The 21,954-nt window shown below is 37.4% G+C and overlaps 1 protein-coding gene across 2 annotated transcripts in view; it reads right to left on the bottom strand.

Annotated features, from left to right (window-relative positions):
* The window catches only part of Tmtc3 (Transmembrane O-mannosyltransferase targeting cadherins 3), a 586,368-nt gene that overhangs the window by 92,622 nt on the left and 471,792 nt on the right, over positions 1 to 21,954 (bottom strand). For both annotated transcript variants that reach the window (XM_089099383.1, XM_089099384.1), the window contains exon 10: positions 1,644 to 1,865. In XM_089099383.1, the coding sequence (XP_088955509.1) occupies positions 1,644 to 1,865 (222 nt within the window). The remainder of the gene's footprint in view (positions 1 to 1,643; positions 1,866 to 21,954) is intronic.

Raw genomic sequence — 21,954 nt, 5'->3', positions numbered from 1 at the left:
GGGCTGTGAGGGGGTTGTCATCCTCAAAGACCAAATTTTCAGAACTTTCAACTACTTTAAAAAGATGACTATCTAAAAATTTTGATTTAATGTGTTTGGGGGAATGGTGCGCGTGAGAGGGGCGTTAGTTGCTCTCCAATCACTTTCAACTATTAAAAAAGGCACTAGTCCTTTCTATTTCCAATCGAATGAGCCCTTTTCTAAGTTTCTACGACAACTCCTTCAATAAGAAGTGCCCTGGTCTAAAGGAAAAAAAAATGAATAATACATTGTGCCAACATCGTTCTTTACTTAGGCAGCGCTACTGCGCTGCCCATGATAAACCTCTACTGGACCTATACTCCATTCAAGGTTAAGCAGCAAGGCATATAAACGACACTGTGTGTTGCCCGGTGATCAAAATAGCACATTTGCAAAATCTTGGGAACAGCTAGGGGGACCAAGTTGAAAATTTCAGAGAATGATGGTGGACGGGGTTAGAGGAATTTGGTCTCCAAAATTTAGGAACAATAAGACTATTTGACTAGAATCTAACGGATGAAGTAGTGAGATAGACCGACAGAAACCATATATACCCAGGTTAACAAAATACATTATCTTGGAAACACCTTAGGGGAACGAGTTTGAATTCTCAGGGGGTACTGGGGGCAGGAGAGCCAAGCGAACCTTGAATTTCGACTTGGAGGGACGAAGAGGTAAATGAAGAGACCTGGTAATCAAAATGGCAAAGCAGCAGCATATTTGAATGACAGGTGGGGATCAAGCTGAAACTTTGGAGCGTAACGGTAGGGGAGGTGGAGTGGAGGGGCGAGAAAACTTTGTATTTTGTATTTTAGGGAGATGTGTGCCCGAAAATGTAGATATCTAATCCACCTAAATGTTTCGGCACTATTAGCCCCAGTGGAACTTTGAATCTTGTCATGATGAAGTAGTAAGGTAAATAAACAGAAACAGTATATTCACCCAGATTACCAAAATAGCGTATCTCGGGAGTGACTAGGGAGATTGAGTTCAAGCATCTGGTAGTCTTTTGGAAGGGAAAGAGAATTAAAATATTATTCTTAGAGAAAGGAACAAGAGTGAAAAACCATTTCTCTCTCCAAAATGCTGGTTCACCCAAAGTTTTTTTCACCAGCAATTTTTGCCTGAAAGCTCGATGCCTTCAAGCTATTGGGCAAAGAGAACCCCTCTGCACTGAAAATACTTGAGAAAAAAAATTCTTTCGCCCGAAAATGGGCAAAAAACTTTTGTTACTATTAGCCATGGGTCGCAGAACTTTCGTTTAGCCTAGTTAATTAACTTTTAATGACTTAACTTTGAGTGACAGAAAATCTGGTGAGCTAAAATGTCTTAAATAGAGACATGATTAAACAGCAACAAACTTTTGTGTCTTGTGAGCCACAGTTTGGCCAGCCTTAAATTATAAGTTGAATAAAGCCTGCAAGTGTTTTTACGAAACAGAAAACATACCATTTTTATGGTAAGCTTATACCAAACAACCATTAGTCAACAAAAGAAAACCACAGGCATACGTTACTGAAAACCAAAGGCAATCTAATTAAAAATAGAAAGGACAACCAGAATATCTTACTATAATTAAAATAAGGTAAACTCCTAACGATGACTTATTTTATGTGACTTACCGCACAGCTTGTACGAAATATTCCAATGCCTCTCTATACTTCTTTTGGCTTTCGAGGGCGTGTCCAACATTATTATACAACTTAGCATTTCTTTGGTTGACCCGCAGGCCAGAGGCAAAAACTGATTCTTCTGTCTCCCAATCCCAATTTCGGACGTGTGCCTTAGCCGCAAATATTAGAAGTAAAAGAATGAAACCAGCACGGACAATATACTGCAAACTCCTGAAAAGAAATAAAATAATCTGATTGGTAAAGCAAACATTTCGAATAATTTTCATCTGTGTTTTTTCTCATGTTTAGTTTTATTAATAATTTGACCAAGTAAACAATTATTAGAAACCTGGCTTCGCGGTGACAGATAAATTTATAAAAAGGGAAGGCTAATCAATTTGATTTAAATAGTCCAAAGTTAACTTAGAAACACAATTACACCCACAAATGCATTTAAGACAAGATAAAATAAGTCAAAACTTCAAGACTGTTAAAACACCCAAACACACAAATCCTCACTGAAGACAAAATAGTAGAATTTAACCATTTACAATATACTATACAATTATGAAGATAAAAAAGCATCGAAGGGGTTTGAGAATGTATCTAACTCAACTATTAAGTTTGAATGTAACCTCTCTCTCTCTCTAATATGCTTCCGATTTACAAGGACTCTCAAAAAATGCTTGCATAGTCTCAGACCATGTTTCTACAAATATTTCTACTAAATGACACATGTCCAAACTCAGAACTCAATCCAGATCGATTATTTGTCTACAGATAGTTTATTATGAAATATGTTGGTGATTGACACTTAGGAAGCCAATATGATTTAATTTGTTCTTTATATTTTCTTCTAGGTTTAATTCACAAAATTATTGATTGACTCTTAGCTTTGAAAATTTACAAGGATATTCCCCAAAGTCAGGATTCCAACCTAAAATGAGAATAAAAAAAAAAGGTTCAACAAAAGCTCATTCCAAGATGTACTAAAGAAAATGGTCTCTCAAGCAAAAGAGTAAACAAAAACAATCGTCTTTTTTTTTCTCCACCAGATAATCAGTGCATTAAGACAAAAACAAGCAGTAGATCTTCTTTTTAAAACCAGTCGTTTATTTTGGGGATTTAGTCTTTTGGATCACTACCAAACACTGGCGGCTACACGAGGTCGGGGGGAATCCCCCACCCCCCAAGAATGGGTATCACCAGTAGTAAGTACATATGGAATTTGGGTAGATTATGTTCCATCCTGTGTATTTGTCCCACTTTACATTCCCTGGCACCTTTCCAGTGCATGTACCTATGGATCTGGTTTGGTGGGTATAATCTATTCCATGGCACCTTTCCAGTGCATGTACCTATGGATCTGGTTTGGTGGGTATAATCTGGTTTAGTGGATATAGTCTGGTTTAGTTTTTCAAAGAGAGTGAGTATTTGACATTTTTGCAAAAAGGGATTCGCAAATTGGACACTTTGAACGATATTGATTAATATTTTGAATAATAGGAGTGTGAATGATTCTAATTAGTGATTGGATTGTATGACGGTGGAGAAAAAAAGGATTAAACTTATTAACAGTTAAGGTAACCCCGAAGGGTTTGTTAACTCAGGTAATTTGTTATAATTTTGAAACAACATCAGTATATGAAAACGGCTAACGACGATAGAATGACATTGTGAGTTGACCTAGCTTTACCTCTGATGTGTCAATTTTGGAGGGAAAATCAAAAATACTCAGAATCGAAAATAAATAGGATCTGCCTCAAGGGGAAGGCTCAGAGTCCCTTCGTCCCCCCATTTCTGAGGGCAGAGGAGGGAGAGGGGTCAATTTTGGAGGGAAAACCAAAAATGCTCAGAATCGAAAATAAATAGGATCTGCCTCAAGGGGAAGGCTCAGAGTCCCTTCGTTCTCCCATTTCTGAGGGCAGGGGAGGGGGGGTTGGTCAATTTTGGAAGGAAAACCAAAAATACTCAGAATCGAAAATAAATGGGATCTGCCTCAAGGGGAAGGCTCAGATGCCCTTCGTTCCCTCATTTCTGAGGGCAAGGGAGGAGGGGGTCAATCTTGGAGGGAAAAAAAAAAATACTCATAATCGAAAATAAATGGGATCGGCCTCACGGGGAAGGCTCAGAGGCCCTTCGGTCCCCCCTTTCTGAGGGCAGGGGAGGGGGGGCCAATTTTGGAGGGAAAACCAAAAATGCTCAGAATCGAATATAAATGGGATCTGCCTCAAGGGCAAGGCTCAGATGCCCTTAGTTCCCCCATTTCTGAGGGTTGAGGAGGGGGGGGAGGTCAATTTTGGAGGGAAAGCCAAAAATACTCAGAATCGAAAATAAATGGGGTCTGTCTCAAGGGCAAGGCTCAGAGGCCCGTCGTTCCCCCAATTTTGAGGGCAGGGGAGGGGGGGGGGTAAATTTTGGAGGGCAAACCAAAAATACACCGAATCGAAGATAAATGGGATCTGCCTCAAGGGCAAGGCTCAGAGGCCCCTCCTTCCTCCATTTCTGAGGGCAGGGGAGGGGAGGGTCAATTTTGGAGGGAAAACCAAAAATACTCAGAATCGACAATAAATGGGATATGCCTCAAAGGGAAGGCTCAGAGGCCCTTCGTACCCCCATTTCTGAGGGCAGGGGAGGGGGGGTCAATTTTGGAGGGAAAACAAAAATACTCAGAATCGAAGATAATTTCGATTCGTCTTAGTTTTTTTAACGATGCTCCTTATTTCTAGTTGAAAATGCTTATTTTTTAATTTAATTGGGAATGAAAAGTCAAAGTCTAACATAAAGAACAAGATATTTTGGAGGGGGTAGCTTACTTCATATACGGAATAATTTCCATTCGTCTTAGTTGTTAACGATGTTCCTTATTTCTAGTTGAAAATGCTTATTTTTTAATTTAATTGTTAATGAAAAGTCAAATTCTAACATAAAGAACAAGGTATTTCGGAGGGTGTAGCTAACTTTATACACGGGATAATTTCCATTCGTTTTAGTTTTTAACGATGCTCCTTATTTCTAGTTGAAAATGCATATTTTTTAATTTAATTGGGAATGAAAAGTCAAAGCGCTAGAATGGTTGAAATCCACTAGCTCAGAAGTGGGGTCTCAGTCCACCAGCCAAAATGGTGTAAATCTATGAGCTCCGTATTTGAATCATAGTCAATCATCCAGAATGATTTAAATCCACTAGCTCAGAATTGGGGTCCCAGTCGACCAGCCTGACTTGTGAAAATCCACTAACTCACTAGGGGGGTCGGAGTCCACCAACTGGACGGGTGTACCTCCACAAACTCAGAATTTGGGTCTTAGTCCACCAGCCTGAATGGTGGAAATCCACTAGCTCAGTATTGGGGTCTCAGTCCACCAGCCTGAATGGTGGAAATTCACTAGCTCAGAATTGGGGTCTGAGTCCACCAGCCTGAATGGTGGAAATCCACTAGCTCAGTATTGGGGTCTTAGTCCACCAGCCTGAATGGTGGAAATCCACTAGCTCAGTATTGGGGTCTCAGTCCACCAGCCTGAATGGTGGAAATTCACTATTGGGGTCTTAGTCCACCAGCCTGAATGGTGGAAATTCACTAGCTCAGTATTGGGGTCTCAGCCCACAAGCCTCAATGGTGGAAATTCACTAGCTCAGAATTGGGGTCTTAGTCCACCAGCCTGAATGATTGAAATTCACTAGCTCAGAATTGGGGTCTTAGTCATTGTTCAGATTGGAGCGTTGGGGTCCGACTATCTGGGCTTTATTTATCAAGGCCTGAATGCTAAGCGATGGACATGAGCTCGATTGGGAACCCCATTGTGAAAATGGAAAACAAAAAACAAAAATATATTGTTGGTATGTGTGTAGAGCATGGCATGGTTACCGCTTGGGCAACAGTCTAACCGTTGACGGTTTTAGGTATCTGTGAATAAGTTCTAAGGCGAGAGTGGCAGTTGGGACAAATTTTTTTTTGAGGTGCCCACCTCACCTGCCCAGAGTCTCAGGCAAGTGACCCAAAATTTGAAAAAGTGGAAATTGGCTCAGATTTTCTAAACTGAGCTTAGGCAATTAAGATATACTATTTGTATAGTGATAGGAGATGGTGTTTCTACACTACAAAGTGATAAATAGAGAGAAGAATTTGGGGCAATATTTTGGAGGCGCCCACCCACCCAGAGTCTCCAGCAGGTGACCCAAAAAATTTAAAAAAACACAGAGACGACAGACACAAAGAGACAAATCACACACAGAGGACAAACACACAGACACGACACATAGAGACGACACATGCACAGAGACTATACACACACACAGAGAGACGAGACACACACACAGAAATGACAAACACACATAGAGACGACACACACACAGAGAGAGGTCACACACACACAGATTCGAAACACACATAGAGACGACAAACACATAGAGACAACACACACACACAGAGACAACATCCACACAGAGACGACACACACATACAGAGACGACACACTCAAAGTGACGACTTTCACATAGAGACGACACACACATAGAGACGACAAACACACAGACAAGAGACAGATAGAGACGACACACACACAGATAAGACACTGTCATAATGAAGACATACATAGATAGACGACACACACACAGAGACGAACCACATAGTGAGAGACGAAACGCACACAGAGACGACAAACACACAGAGACAACACACACACACAGATACTAAACGCCCACAGCGACGACACATGCACAGAGGGGACAAACACACAGAAACGACACAGGCACACAGACGACACAGGCACAGAGACGACACAGATACGAAACACACAAAGAGACGACACACGCACAGAGACGACACAGACGCACAGAACCAACTCAAACACAGAGACGAAATGACACACACACACACACACACACACACACACACACACACACACACACACACACACACACACACACACACACACACACACACACACACACACACACACACACACACACACACACACACACACACACACACACACACACACACACACACACACACACACACACACACACACACACACACACACACACACACACACACACACACACACACACACACACACACACACACACACACACACACACACACACACACACACACACACACACACACACACACACACACACACACACACACACACACACACACACACACACACACACACACACACACACACACACACACACACACACACACACACACACACACACACACACACACACACACACACACACACACACACACACACACACACACACACACACACACACACACACACACACACACACACACACACACACACACACACACACACACACACACACACACACACACACACACACACACACACACACACACACACACACACACACACACACACACACACACACACACACACACACACACACACACACACACACACACACACACACACACACACACACACACACACACACACACACACACACACACACACACACACACACACACACACACACACACACACACACACACACACACACACACACACACACACACACACACACACACACACACACACACACACACACACACACACACACACACACACACACACACACACACACACACACACACACACACACACACACACACACACACACACACACACACACACACACACACACACACACACACACACACACACACACACACACACACACACACACACACACACACACACACACACACACACACACACACACACACACACACACACACACACACACACACACACACACACACACACACACACACACACACACACACACACACACACACACACACACACACACACATACAACGCCTGCCCTCGGGCCCTGGGGGGTTGTGTCGACCCCGAGTTTTTCGTTATATGGTCTTTGAACTATTTAAATAAAAATGGCGATCTCAAAGTTCTTATCGATGAGTTTGAGGAAAAAAGGGCATGGAGGGGGGGGCATAGTTGCCCTACAATCTCTTTTGACTACAATCTCTTTTGACTTTCAATTTCCAATAAAATGAGCCCTCTCTGAAGTTTATACGAGCATTCCTTCCATAAGAACCATATATGCCCCCAGGGCATAACTTATAACCCTTGCCCTGAAGACTGTGGGGGGAGTGTTCTGCTCAAAAGTATAATTTCCAGAACTTTCAACTACGTTAAACAAAATGGCTATATAAAAATTTTGATTGGACGTGTTTGGGGAAATGGTGGGCATGGAAGGGGTTTTAGTTGCCATCACTTCCAATCACTTTCAAGTATTAAAAAGGGCACTAGCCATTTAAATTTCCAATCGAATGGGCCCATTTTGAAGTTTCTAAGACAACACTTTCTATAAAAACCTTATATGCCCCCATGGCATAACTTACAACCCTTCCCCTGAGGGCTGTGGGGGAGGGGAGGGGTTGGGCGAATGAGTCTTTTTTGAAGTTTCTACGACAAAGCTTTCTATAAAAACCTTATATGCCCCCAGGGCGTAACTTACAAACCGTGCCCTGAAGGTTGTGGGGGAGTGCCCTCAAGATATAATTACTATCTGGAAATCAACTATGTAGAACAAAATGGCTATCTAAAAATTTTGATTGGATGTGTTTGGGGAAATTGTGGGCGTGGAAGGGGATATTACTTGCCTTCCAATCACTTTTGACCCATAAAAAGGGCACTAGAACTCTCAATTTCCAATCGATTGAGCCCCCTTTGAAGTTTATACGACTACCCCTTACATATGAAGTGCCTCTGGGGAAAGAAATAATAATAAAACATTGGAGCCGTATGGCCTTTACTATAGGCAACACTATAGCGTTGCCTCTAATCATTCATTCATTCATTCATCACCCAAGCAGCTCCGTAATCCGTAGTTCGGTGGTTCCCAGAACTGAATAAATCAAGAAATGCTTCAGTATCTATAGATGCTTTGTACCAAGTTCTTTGTTTTAGATATATAATTATTGGATAAAACCTACAGGTGATTGAGAATTCTGACTTCAGTTTCGAAGATCCGTATAAAATTGAAATCAGAATCAAACATTTATTTCTGCGGTTAAAATAAAGTTAAAACAAAATAATCCAAATATCCAAACATAATACAAGTATGTCGATTCAACAATGAACAATTTAGATTCATAAACTTTTTCAAAAAAGTTTTCCAGAGAGAAGTAAGGAGCGATATTAAACCTTAGGAAATAAGCTAATATAAAAATGAAGTCAAAATTAAAGCGAACAGAATTTACTACAGACGAATAAATGAAACCTAAAACGAGCAAGAAAAAAAAATAATAACAAACTCAAACTTGAAGAGAAATCACTACACATAGTTATTTTGCTACTTCCCTTAACCCCTGAATTACAGGGTGGCTGGCGTTTACCCCCCCCCCCAAGTAAATACTCCCTCGGACTTCACCCCCGTGGCTGGTTGGCCCCCAATCATTTTCGGCTTATAAAAAAATGACTCAAACTCTCAATTTCTGATATAATGGGCGCTCTCCGAAGTTTCTGCGACCATAAGGTGGAGATGTGGATGAGGAAGGGGCAGTCCCCCTTGTACACGGAATGAATTCTGCTCATTTTGGGGTTTCATGTTAGTAGGAACCTATCAGGAGGTCCGACGAGAACACCGTGCTGCCATCTACAATTTAGTTTAACGTTGACAGTACATAATTTATGGTTTTTGTCACTGAGAAGGAAAAAACAGGATTTTTCTCACTTGAAAAACAGGATTTTTCTCACTTTGATGGATATTTCGTGGATGGTTATGAGTGTTAGTCACTTTTTATGGTTTTTGTCACTGAGAATGAAAAAACTGGATTTTTCTCACTTTGATGGATGTTTCTTGGATGTCAACAACAATTGAAGGATGTTTTATGGTACTCAACGGTAATTTATACATGTTTTTGTTGATTCTGTAACTGATAATTAAAAAACAGGATTTTTTTACTTGAAAAAAAAGAAATTTTCTATCTTTGATGGATGTTTCTTTGATGCTAATTACAAATGAAGGATGTTCAATGGTTATCACTATCAATTTATGCATGTTCTAAGAATTTCTGTCACTGGGAATGAAAAACAGAATTTTTCTCACTTTGATGGATGCTTCTTGGATGATTATGAGTGCTAGTCACTTTTTATGGTTTTTGTCGCTGATAATGAAAAAACAGGATTTTTCTCACTTTGATGGATGTTTCTTGGATGTCAACAACAATTGAAGGATGTTTCATGGTACTCAACGGCAATTTATGCATGTTTTTATGGTTTTTGTCACTGATAATGAAAAAACAGGATTTTTCTCACTTGAAAAAAACAGGATTTTTCTCACTTTGATGGATGTTTCTTGGATGTCAACAACAATTGAAGGATGTTTCATGGTTGTCAACAGTAATTTATGCATGTTTTTATGGTTTTTCTCACTTGGATGTCAACAACAATTGAAGGATGTTTCATGGTACTCAACAGCAATTTATGCATGTTTTTATGGTTTTTGTCACTGAGAATGAAAAAACAGGATTTTTCCTGATTTTTCCAATACCTTTCAAAAGGCATTTCAGAGCAACTTCTTTTCTTAATGTCCCTCCTAAACCCATTTTACAAGTTGAACTACCCATCCTTTTCACCCACAACTTTACTTTACAGCTTTTTGGATACCTCAACACCAAGCAATACTTTTCAAAAGGCATTTCAGAGCAACTTCTCTTCATAATGTCTCTCCTAAACCGATTTTATAACTTGAAGTACCCATCTTTTTCACCGACAACATTACTTTACCGCTTTTTGGATATCTCAACACCAAGCATTACATTTCAAAGACGATTCGGAAAAACTTCTTTTCATAATGCACCTGCTAAACAAGTTTTAAAACTTGAAGCACCCATTCTTTTCACCCACAACTTTACTTTACAGCTTTTTGGATACCTCAACACCAAGCAATACTTTCAAAAGGCATTTAAGAGCAAGTTCTTTTCTTAATATCCCTCCTAAACCCTTTTTACAAGTTGAAGTACCCATCCTTTTCCCGAGTTTATACGAGCATCCCTTCCGTAAGAACTATATATACCCCCAGAGCGTTACTTACAACGCCTGCCCTCGGGCCCTGGGCGGTTGCGTTGACACAGGGTTTTTTTTATCTGACCTTTGATTGATTTTTAATCAAATGGCTATTTAAAAATTTTATCGGATGGTCTTGGGGAAAAGGGTGTGTGTGTATGTGAGGGGAGGGGGCTAGTTGCCCTCGGATATCTTTTAACTCTTAAAAAGAGAACTAGAACTTTCAATTTCCAATCAAAGGAGCCGTCTCTGAAGTTTATACGAGAAACCCTCTCATAAGAACTATATACGCCCCCAGGACAAAACTTACAACGCCTACCCCCGGGCCCTGGAGGGTTGTGTTGACACCAGAATTTTTGTTAGCTAATTTTTGAACAATTTTCAAAAAACTGGCTATCTCAAAATTTGTAACGGATGGGTTTGGGGAAAAAGTGTGTGAGGGGGCTAGTTACCCTTAAATCTCTTGACTCTTCAAAAAAGAACACGAACTTTCAATTTCCAAACAAATGAGCCCTCTATGAAGTTTATACGAGCATCCCCTTCATACGAACAATACATGCCATTAGGGCATAACTTAGAACGCCTTCCCCCGGGTCCTGGGCGGTTGTATTGACACCGGAGCTTTTCTCTGAAGTTTATAAGAGCATCCCTTTCATAGAACCATATATGCCCTAAAACAAAACTTAATAAAGGCCCTCGGGGGTTGTGTCGACACCTGATTTTTTGTTATCTGACTTTTGAACAATTTTTAACTTAATGGCTATCTCAAAATTTTTATCGGACGCATTTGGGGAAAAAGGGATGGGGGCGCTAGTTGCCCTCCAATCTCTTTTGACTGTCAAAAACTAAACTACAAATTTCAATTTCCAATCAAATGAGCCCTCTTTGAAGTTTTTACGAGCACCCCTTCCATAATAACCATATATTCCCCCAGGGCATAACTTACAACGCCTGCCCCCGGGCCGTGTGGGGTTGTGTCGACCCCCTGTTTTTCGTTATATGGTCTTTGAACTATTAAAAAAAAATGGCGATCCCAAAGTTCTTATCAGATGGGTTTGAGAAAAAAAGGGCACGGAGGGGGGGGCATAGTTGCCCTACAATCTCTTTTGACTCTTAAACAGTGAATTAAAACTTTCAATTTCCAATAAAATGAGCCCTATCTGAAGTTTTTACGAGCATTCCTTCCATAAGAACCATATATGCTCCTAAGGCATATCTTACAGACCTAGCCCTGAAAACTGTGGGGGGAGTGTTCTGCTCGAAGACATTATTTCCAAAACTTTCAACTACGTTAAACACAATGGCTATCTCAAAATTTTGATTGGATGTTTTTGGGGACATGGTGGGCATGGAAGGGGTTTTAGTTGCCATCACTTCCAATCACTTTCAAGTATTAAAAAGGGCACTAGCCATTTAAATTTCCAATCGAATGGGCCCTTTTTGAAGTTTCTAAGACAACGCTTTCTATAAAAACCTTATAAGCCCCCATGGCATAACTTACAACCCTTCCCCTGAGGGCTGTGGGGGAGGGGAGGGGTTGGGCGAATGAGTCTTTTTTGAAGTTTCTACGACAAAGCTTTCTATAAAAACCTTATATGCCCCCAGGGCGTAACTTACAAACCGTGCCCTGAAGGTTGTGGGGGAGTGTCCCCCTCAAGATATAATTACTATCTGGAAATCAACTATGTAGAACAAAATGGCTATCTAAAAATTTTGATTGGATGTGTTTGGGGAAATGGTGGGCGTGGAAGGGGTGTTACCTGCCTTCCAATCACTTTTGACCCTTAAAAAGGGCACTAGAACTCTCGATTTTCAATCGAAGGAGCCCCATTTGAAGTTTATACGAGGACCCCTTCCTTATGAAGTGCCTCTGGAAAGAAATAATAATAAAACATTGGACCCGTATGGCCTTTACTATAGGCAACACTATAGCGTTGCCTCTAATCATTCATTCATTCATTCATCACCCAAGCAGCTCCGTAATCCGTAGTTCGGTGGTTCCCAGAACTGAATAAATCAAGAAATGCTTCAGTATCTATAGATGCTTTGTACCAAGTTCTTTGTTTTAGATATATAATTATTGGATAAAACCTACAGGTGATTGAGAATTCTGACTTCAGTTTCGAAGATCCGTATAAAATTGAAATCAGAATCAAACATTTATTTCTGCGGTTAAAATAAAGTTAAAACAAAATAATCCAAATATCCAAACATAATACAAGTATGTCGATTCAACAATGAACAATTTAGATTCATAAACTTTTTCAAAAAAGTTTTCCAGAGAGAAGTAAGGAGCGATATTAAACCTTAGGAAATAAGCTAATATAAAAATGAAGTCAAAATTAAAGCGAACAGAATTTACTACAGACGAATAAATGAAACCTAAAACGAGCAAGAAAAAAAAATAATAACAAACTCAAACTTGAAGAGAAATCACTACACATAGTTATTTTGCTACTTCCCTTAACCCCTGAATTACAGGGTGGCTGGCGTTTACCCCCCCCCCCAAGTAAATACTCCCTCGGACTTCACCCCCGTGGCTGGTTGGACCCCAATCATATTTGGCTTATAAAAAAATGACTCAAACTCTCAATTTCTGATATAATGGGCGCTCTCCGAAGTTTCTGCGACCATAAGGTGGAGATGTGGATGAGGAAGGGGCAGTCCCCCTTGTACACGGAATGAATTCTGCTCATTTTGGGGTTTCATGTTAGTAGGAACCTATCAGGAGGTCCGACGAGAACACCGTGCTGCCATCTACAATTTAGTTTAACGTTGACAGTACATAATTTATGGTTTTTGTCACTGAGAATGAAAAAACAGGATTTTTCTCACTTGAAAAAACAGGATTTTTCTCACTTTGATGGATGTTTCTTGGATGGTTATGAGTGTTAGTCACTTTTTATGGTTTTTGTCACTGAGAATGAAAAAACAGGATTTTTCTCACTTTGATGGATGTTTCTTGGATGTCAACAACAATTGAAGGATGTTTCATGGTACTCAACAGCAATTTATACATGTTTTTGTGGTTTTTTTCAATAAGAATGAAAAAACAAGATTTTTCTCACTTTAAAAAAAAGGATTTTTCTCACTTTGATGGATGTTTCTTGGATGTCAATAACAAATGAAGGATGTTTCATGGTTAACAACAGCAATTTATGCATGTTTTTATGGTTTTTCTCACTGAGAATGAAAAAACAGGATTTTTCTCACTTTGATGGATGTTTCTTGAATGGTTATGAGTGCTAGTCACTTTTTATGGTTTTTCTCACTGAGAATGAAAAAAACAGGATTTTTCTCACTTTGAAGGATGTTTCTTGGATGTCAACAGCAATTGAAGGATGTTTCATGGTACTCAACAGCAATTTATGCATGTTTTTATTGTTTTTGTCACTGATAATGAAAAAACAGTATTTTTCTCACTTGAAAAAAACAGGATTTTTCTCACTTCCATCACTTTTTGGATACCTCAACACCAAGCAATACTTTTCAAAAGACATTTCAGAGCAAGTTCTTTTCTTAATGTCCCTTCTAAACCCATTTTACAAGTTTAAGCATCCATCCTTTTCACCCACAACTTTACTTTACAGCTTTTTGGATACCTCAACACCAAGCAATACTTTCAAAAGGCATTTAAGAGCAAGTTCTTTTGTTTGCAAGTTTTTCTCACTTCAAAAAAACAGGATTTTTCTCACTTCCATCACTTTTTGGATACCTCAACACCAAGCAATACTTTTCAAAAGGCATTTCAGAGCAAGTTCTTTTCTTAATGTCCCTTCTAAACCCATTTTTTGTGATGGATGTTTCTTGGATGTCAACAACAATTGAAGGATGTTTCATGGTTGTCAACAGCAATTTATGCATATTTTTATGGTTTTTCTCACTTGGATGTCAACAACAATTGAAGGATGTTTCATGGTACTCAACAGCAATTTATGCATGTTTTTATGGTTTTTGTCACTGAGAATGAAAAAACAGGATTTTTCCTGATTTTTCCAATACCTTTCAAAAGGCATTTCAGAGCAACCTCTTTTCTTAATGTCCCTCCTAAACCCATTTTACAAGTTGAATTACCCATCCTTTTCACCCATAACTTTACTTTACAGCCTTTTGGATACCTCAACACCAAGCAATACTTTTCAAAAGGCATTTCAGAGCAAGTTCTCTTCATAATGTTCCTCGTAAACCCATTTTACAACTTGAAGTACCCATCCTTTTCACCCACAACTTTACTTTACAGCTTTTTGGATACCTCAACACCAAGCAATACTTTTCAAAAGGCATTTCAGAGCAAGTTCTTTTCTTAATGTCCCTGCTAAACCAATTTTACAACTTGAAGCATCCATCCTTTTCACCCACAACTTTACTTTACAGCTTTTTGGATACCTCAACACCAAGCAATACTTTCAAAAGGCATTTAAGAGCAAGTTCTTTTCTTAATATCCCTCCTAAACCCTTTTTACAAGTTGAAGTACCAATCCTTTTCACCCACAACTTTACTTTACAGCTTTTTGGATGCCTCAACACCAAGCAATACTTTTCAAAAGGCATTTCAGAGCAAGTTCCTTTCTTAATGTTCCTCCTAAACCCATTTTACAACTTGAAGTACCCATCTTTTTCACCCACAACTTTACTTTACAGCTTTTTGGATATCTCAACACCAAGTAATACTTTTCAAAAGGCATTTCCGATCAAGTTCGTTTCTTAATGTCCCTCCTAAACCCAATTTACAAGTTGAAGTACCCATCCTTTTCACCCACAACTTTACTTTACAGCTTTTTGGATACCTCAACACCAAGCAATACTTTCAAAAGGCATTTCAGAGCAAGTTCCTTTCTTAATGTCCCTCCTAAACTCATTTTTCAACTAGAAGCATCCATCCTTTTCACCCACAACTTTACAGCTTTTTGGATACCTCAACACCAAGCAATACTTTCAAAAGGCATTTCCAAGCAAGTTCCTTTCTTAATGTCCCTCCTAAACCCATTTTACAACTTAAAGTGCCCATCCTTTTCACCCATAACTTTACTTTACAGCTTTTTGGATACCTCAAAAACCAAGCAATACTTTCAAAAGGCATTTCAGAGCAAGTTCTTTTCTTAATGTCCCTCCAAAACCCATTTTACAAGATGAAGTACCCATCCTTTTCACCGAAAAATTTACTTTGCAGCTTTATGGATACCTCAACACCAAGCAATACTTTAAAAAGGAATTTCAGAGCAACTTCGTTTCTTAATGTCGCTCCTAAACCCATTTTACAACTTGAGGTACCCATCCTTTTCACCCACAACTTTACCTTACAGCTTTTTGGATACCTCAACACCAAGCAATACTTTTCAAAAGGCATTTCAGACCAAGTTCTTTTCTTAATGTCCCTTCTAAACCCATTTTACAACTTGAAGCATCCATCCTTTTCACCCACAACTTTAGTTTACAGCTTTTTGGATACCTCAACACCGAGCAATACTTTTAAAAAGGCATTTCAGAGCAAGTTCCTTTCTTAATGTCCCGACTAAACCCATTTTACAAATTGAAGTACCCATCCTTTTCACCAACAATTTTACTTTACAGCTTTTTTTATATCTCAAAACCAAGCAATACTTTTCAAAAGGCATTTCAGAGCAAGTTTCTTTCTTAATGTCCCTCCTAAACCCATTTTACAACTTGAAGCATCCATCTTTTTCACCCACAACTTTACTTTACAGCTTTCTGGATACCTCAACACCAAGCAATACTTTCAAAAGGCATTTCCGAGCAAGTTCCTTTCTTAATGTCCCTCCTAAACCCTTTTTACAACTTGAAGTACCCATGCTTTTCACCCACCACTTTACTTTACTGATTGTTGTATACATCAAAACCAAGAAATCATTTCGATAGGCTTTTCAGAGCACGTTCCTTTCTTGATGTCCCGCCTAAACCCATGTTACAACTTGAGGTACTCATCCTTTTCACCCACAATATCAATTCGCCGCTTTTAAAATACCTCAACACAAAGAATGCCTTTTCAAAAGGCATTTCAGAGCAAGTTTTTGTAGAAGATATAAACAGTTACACAATGATCGTGAATATTTCACTATGAAGATAAGGAGTTCCACTTTAATTCTGAGATTTTTCCTAAAGACATAAACAAATTTAAAGTAATGTTCTAAATTTTAGTGTAGAATATAGGAAAAGTTATACTATGAATGTGAATATTTTCCTGGAAGATAAAAAGCTTCATTTTATTTCTAATTATCTCAACAAGGTGAAGAAAAGTTCAAGTTCTCTTCTGAATTTTCTCAATGAAAAAGAAATAAGTTACAGATCAATTCTATTTTTTCCAGAGAAAATAAAAATTTTTCACTTCAGTTCAGATTTTCTCAATAAAAAAGAAATTAATTATTGATCAATTCTATTTTTCCAAATGATATAAGATGGTTCCACTTCAATTCAGGTTTTCCCCCAAAGACATAAGTTTAAAGTTTTCGTCCAAATGTTTTTTAGAAGATATAAGAAGTTACACATTGATCGTGAATATTTCACTATGAAGATAAGGAGCTCCACTTTAATTCTGAGATTTTTCACAAAGAAATAAACAAATTTAAATTAATGTTCTAAATTTCAGTGTAAAAGATAGGAAACGTTATACTATGAATGTGAATATTTTCCAGGAAGATAAAAAGCTTCATTTTATTTCTAATTTTCTCAACGAGGTGAAGAAAAGTTCAAGTTCTCTTCTGAATTTTCTCAATGAAAAAAGAAATAAGTTACAGATCAATTCTATTTTTTCCAGAGAAAATAAAAATTTTCCACTTCAGTTCAGATTTTCTCAATAAAAAAAGAAATTAGTTTTTGATCAATTCTATTTTTCCAAATAATATAAAAAGGTTCCACTTCAGTTCAGATTTTTCCCCAAAGACATAAATTTAAAGTTTTCATCCAAATTTTTCTGTAGAAGATATAAAAAGTTACACATTGATCTTGAATATTTCACTATGAAGATAAGGAGCTCCACTTTAATTCTGAAATTTTTCCCAAAGACATAAACAAATTTAAAGTAATGTTTTTAATTTTAGCGTAGAAGATAGGAAAAGTTATACTATGAATGTGAATATTTTCCAGGAAGATAAAAAGCTTCATTTTATTTCTAATTTTCTCAACAAGGTGAAGAAAAGTTCTCTTCAGAATTTTCTCAATGAAAAAAGAAATAAGTTACAGATTAATTCTATTTTTTCCAGAGAAAATAAAAATTTTCCATTTCAGTTCAGATTTTCTCAAAGAGATGGGAAAATTTAAAGTACTGTTCCAAATTTTTCATAGAAGATAGAAAAAGTTATACTTTGATCATGAAAAGTTAACTCAATTCCGAATTTTATTAAAGAACTTACAATTCAATTCTAATTTCTCAGGAGAAAAATAAAAATCTTCCACATCAGTTTTTTTAAGTTCATTAAGACATATAGAAATTTAAAGTTCTATTCTAAATTTTCCGTAGAAGATAGAAAAAGTTTTTATATCTTTTCAGAACAAGTTCTTTTCTTAATTTCCTCCCTAAACCAATTTCACAACTTGAACTACTCATTCTTTTCACACAACTCTACTTTATTACTTTTTGAATACCCGACATCAAGCAATACTTTCAAAAGGCTTTTATATATCCTTTCAGAACAGGTTCTTTTCTTAATGTCCCCCCTGAACCAATTTTACAGCTTGAATTTTTAAATTTTTTTCAGAACAAGTTCCTCATTCTTTTCACACACAACTCTACTTTATGACTTTTTGAATACCCAACATCAAGCAATACTTTCAAACGGCTTTTATATATCCTTTCAGAACAAGCTCTTTTCTTAATGTCCCCCCTGAACCAATTTTACAGCTTGAATTTTTATATTTTTTCAGAACAAGTTCTTTTCTTAATGTCCCCCCTAAACCAATTTTACAACTTGAAGTGCTCATTCTTTTCACCCACAACTCTACTTTATGGCATTTTGAATACCCCAACACCAAGCAGAGTTTACACAACGAAGTGAAGAAAAAGTTCAAGTTCTCTTCTGAATTTTCTCGAAGAAAGGAAAAAAGTTATAGTCCAATTCTAATTTTTTCCAAAGAAAATAAAAAATCTCCGACTTTTCTAATACATTCTAAGCATTGACATGCTAACTTATCCTAAAATAATAGAAATATAACAAAGTAATGCATAAAATATTTCTATTGAAATAACACCATGTAGAATATTAACATAAAAGACACTACACTACATACATTATTAGACACTATTAATATTATTGAGCCACTTTGAACATTTTTTATTCTGATCCGTAAAATAAATCATTAGATTCTCTCTTGACACTAGAGTTATTCACTTCTCTTTGTTCATAACCACTTGAATAAGAATCATTATTCCATTCTGAGTCATATACAATTTTTACTGGGATGTCACATACAGGTTCAATACACATTTAATTCTTGTCATTATTTAATTCAATGACCTTATGATCTTTGGTAGTAATAATGTTCACTTATACTTTATTCTCCATTAATTTATCTTGACATTCATTAGTGATATTGGCTGCCAATGCTCTTTTTATTTTGACTGTGATTTCATTGTCTATTATCACATTATTTATACAGAGGTAACAGTTCTGGCACGTTGACAAGATATGATTTATGATGTTGGTACAGCAGTATGCATGTCTTCTATTTCCCTTTGCTTTCATTCGAATGCTAACACCGGAAAGATGACGATAAGATCTATCAACAGCTAACAAGTTACCAGAACCATTAGCTAGAAGTTGTCCCTTTTCATCAACAACTATTTTTATGTTAGCATTCTCTTTGAGTACTAACTTCTCTGGAAATGATACTTTCGTATATCCGCCAATTGACATACGGAAATTCTTGAGTACTCCAAAGGAATTTAACTCCTCACTTTCATGACAACGTAGGCATACATTCCCAATAAGATCTCCACAACTACTTTTTTCATAGTTCAAATATATCTCTTTGTCAGCATTCAAGGCAACGATGAATTTATCATGCATACAAACGTTTCTCGAATAATTCATTTTCACTTCTTTTTAAATATGATGTCGATGTTTATTCGTTCAATGGATGAAAATTACTGATCTAATACATGCATTAAACTAGACAGTCTCGATAACCTACCATGGAGTACCACTGGGAAAGCCACTTCCAATGTAAGAGCAAGCATAGAGTACGATCGCTATAGCCGCAAGCATATTTCATGATGTCATAGATGACAGCGCACCTGCTAAGACACACACTCATAGTGAGAGACAGGCAAAAAGTTAGGTTATTTTAGGTTCACTTAGGTTAGGTTAGGTGAGAGACAGGCAAAAAGTTAGGTGCATGGTTAGGTTAGGTTAGGCTAGATTAAGTTAGGTTAGGTTAAGTTAGGTTAGGTTAGCCTACGTAAGCGCGCGTACGTAGGCTAGCCTAACCTAACCTAACCATACACCTAACTTTTTGCCTGTCTCTTACCTAGCCTAGCCTAAGTGAACATAAAATAACCTAACCTTTTCGCCTGTCTCTCACTATGAGTGTGAGTCTTAGCAGGTGAGCTGCCATCTATGACAACATGAAATATGCTTGCGGCTATAGCGATCGTACTCTATGCTCGCTCTTACATTGGAAGTGGCTTTCCCAGGGGTACTCCATGGTAGGTTATCGAGACTATCTAGTTTAATACATGTATTAGATTAGTAATTTTCATCCTTTGAACGAATAAACATCGACATCATATTTAAAAAGAAGTGAAAATGAATTATTCGAGAAACGTGTGTATAATTTATGCATACGTTGTCATGAAAGTGAGGAGTTAAATTCCTTTGGAGTACTCAAGAATTTCCGTATGTCAATTGGCGGATATAAGAAAGTATCATTTCCAGAGAAGTTAGTACTCAAAGAGAATGCCAACATCAAAATAATAGTTGATGAAAAGGGAAAATTTCTAGCTAATGGTTCTGGTAACATGTTAGCTGTTGATAGATCTTATCGTCATCTTTCCGGTGTTAGCATTCGAATGAAAACAAAGAGAAAAAGAAGACGTGCATACTCCTGTACCAACATTATAAATCATATCTTGTCTACGAGTCATAAGTTTTACCCTTGTAAAAATAATGTGATATTAGGCAATGAAGTCACTGTCAAAATTAAAAGAGCATTTGCAGACAATATCACTAATGAAAGTAAAGACAAATTAATGGAGAATAAAGTTTAAATGAAAATTATTGCTACCAAAGTTCATAAGGTCATTGAATTAAATAATTGCAAGGATTAAATGTGTATTGAACCTGTATGTGACATCCCAGTAAAAATTGTATATGACTCAGTATGGAATAATTATTCTTTTCCAAGTGGTTATGAACTAAGAGAAGTGAATAATTCTAGTGTCAAGAGAGAATCTAATGATTTATTTTATGGATCAGAATCAAAAATGTTCAAAGTGGCTCAATAATATTAATAGTGTCTAATAATGTATGTAGTGTAGTGTCTTTTATGTTAATATTCTACATGGTGTTATTGCAATTCAAATATTTTATGCATTACTTTGTTATATTTCTATTATTTTAGGATACGTTAGCATGTCAATGCTTAGAATATATTAGAAAAGTCGGAGATTTTTTATTTTCTTTGGAAAAAATTAGAATTGGACTATAGCTTTTTTTCTTTCTACGAGAAAATTCAGAAGAGAACTTGAACTTCTTCTTCACTTCGTTATGTAAACTCTGCTTGGTTTTGGGGTATTCAAAATACCATAAAGTAGAGTTGTGGGTGAAAAGAATGAGCACTTTAAGTTGTAAAATTGGTTCAGGGGGGACATTAAGAAAGGAACTTGTTCTGAAAAAATTTAAAAATTCAAGCTGTAAAATTGGTTCAGGGGGGACATTAAGAAAAGAACTGGTTCTGAAAGGATATATAAAAGCCGTTTGAAAGTATTGCTTGATGTTGGGTATTCAAAAAGTCATAAAGTAGAGTTGTGTGTGAAAAGAATGAGGAACTTGTTCTGAAAAAATATAAAAATTCAAGCTGTAAAATTGGTTCAGGGGGGACATTAAGAAAAGAACTTGTTCTGAAAGGATATATAAAAGCTTTTTAAAAGTATTGCTTGATGTTGGGTATTCTAAAAGTCATAAAGTAGAGTTGTGTGTGAAAAGATTGAGTAGTTCAAGTTGTGAAATTGGTTTAGGGAGGAAATTAAGAAAAGAACTTGTTCTGAAAAGATATAAAAACTTTTTCTATCTTC

Source organism: Artemia sp. Qi Xiang Cuo, chromosome 13 (assembly GCF_049724085.1).
Source record: "Artemia sp. Qi Xiang Cuo chromosome 13, ASM4972408v1, whole genome shotgun sequence".
Taxonomy (NCBI): domain Eukaryota; kingdom Metazoa; phylum Arthropoda; class Branchiopoda; order Anostraca; family Artemiidae; genus Artemia; species Artemia sp. Qi Xiang Cuo.
Note: the sequence above shows the minus strand (reverse complement) of the source record. Positions and strands in the feature narration are given on the sequence as shown.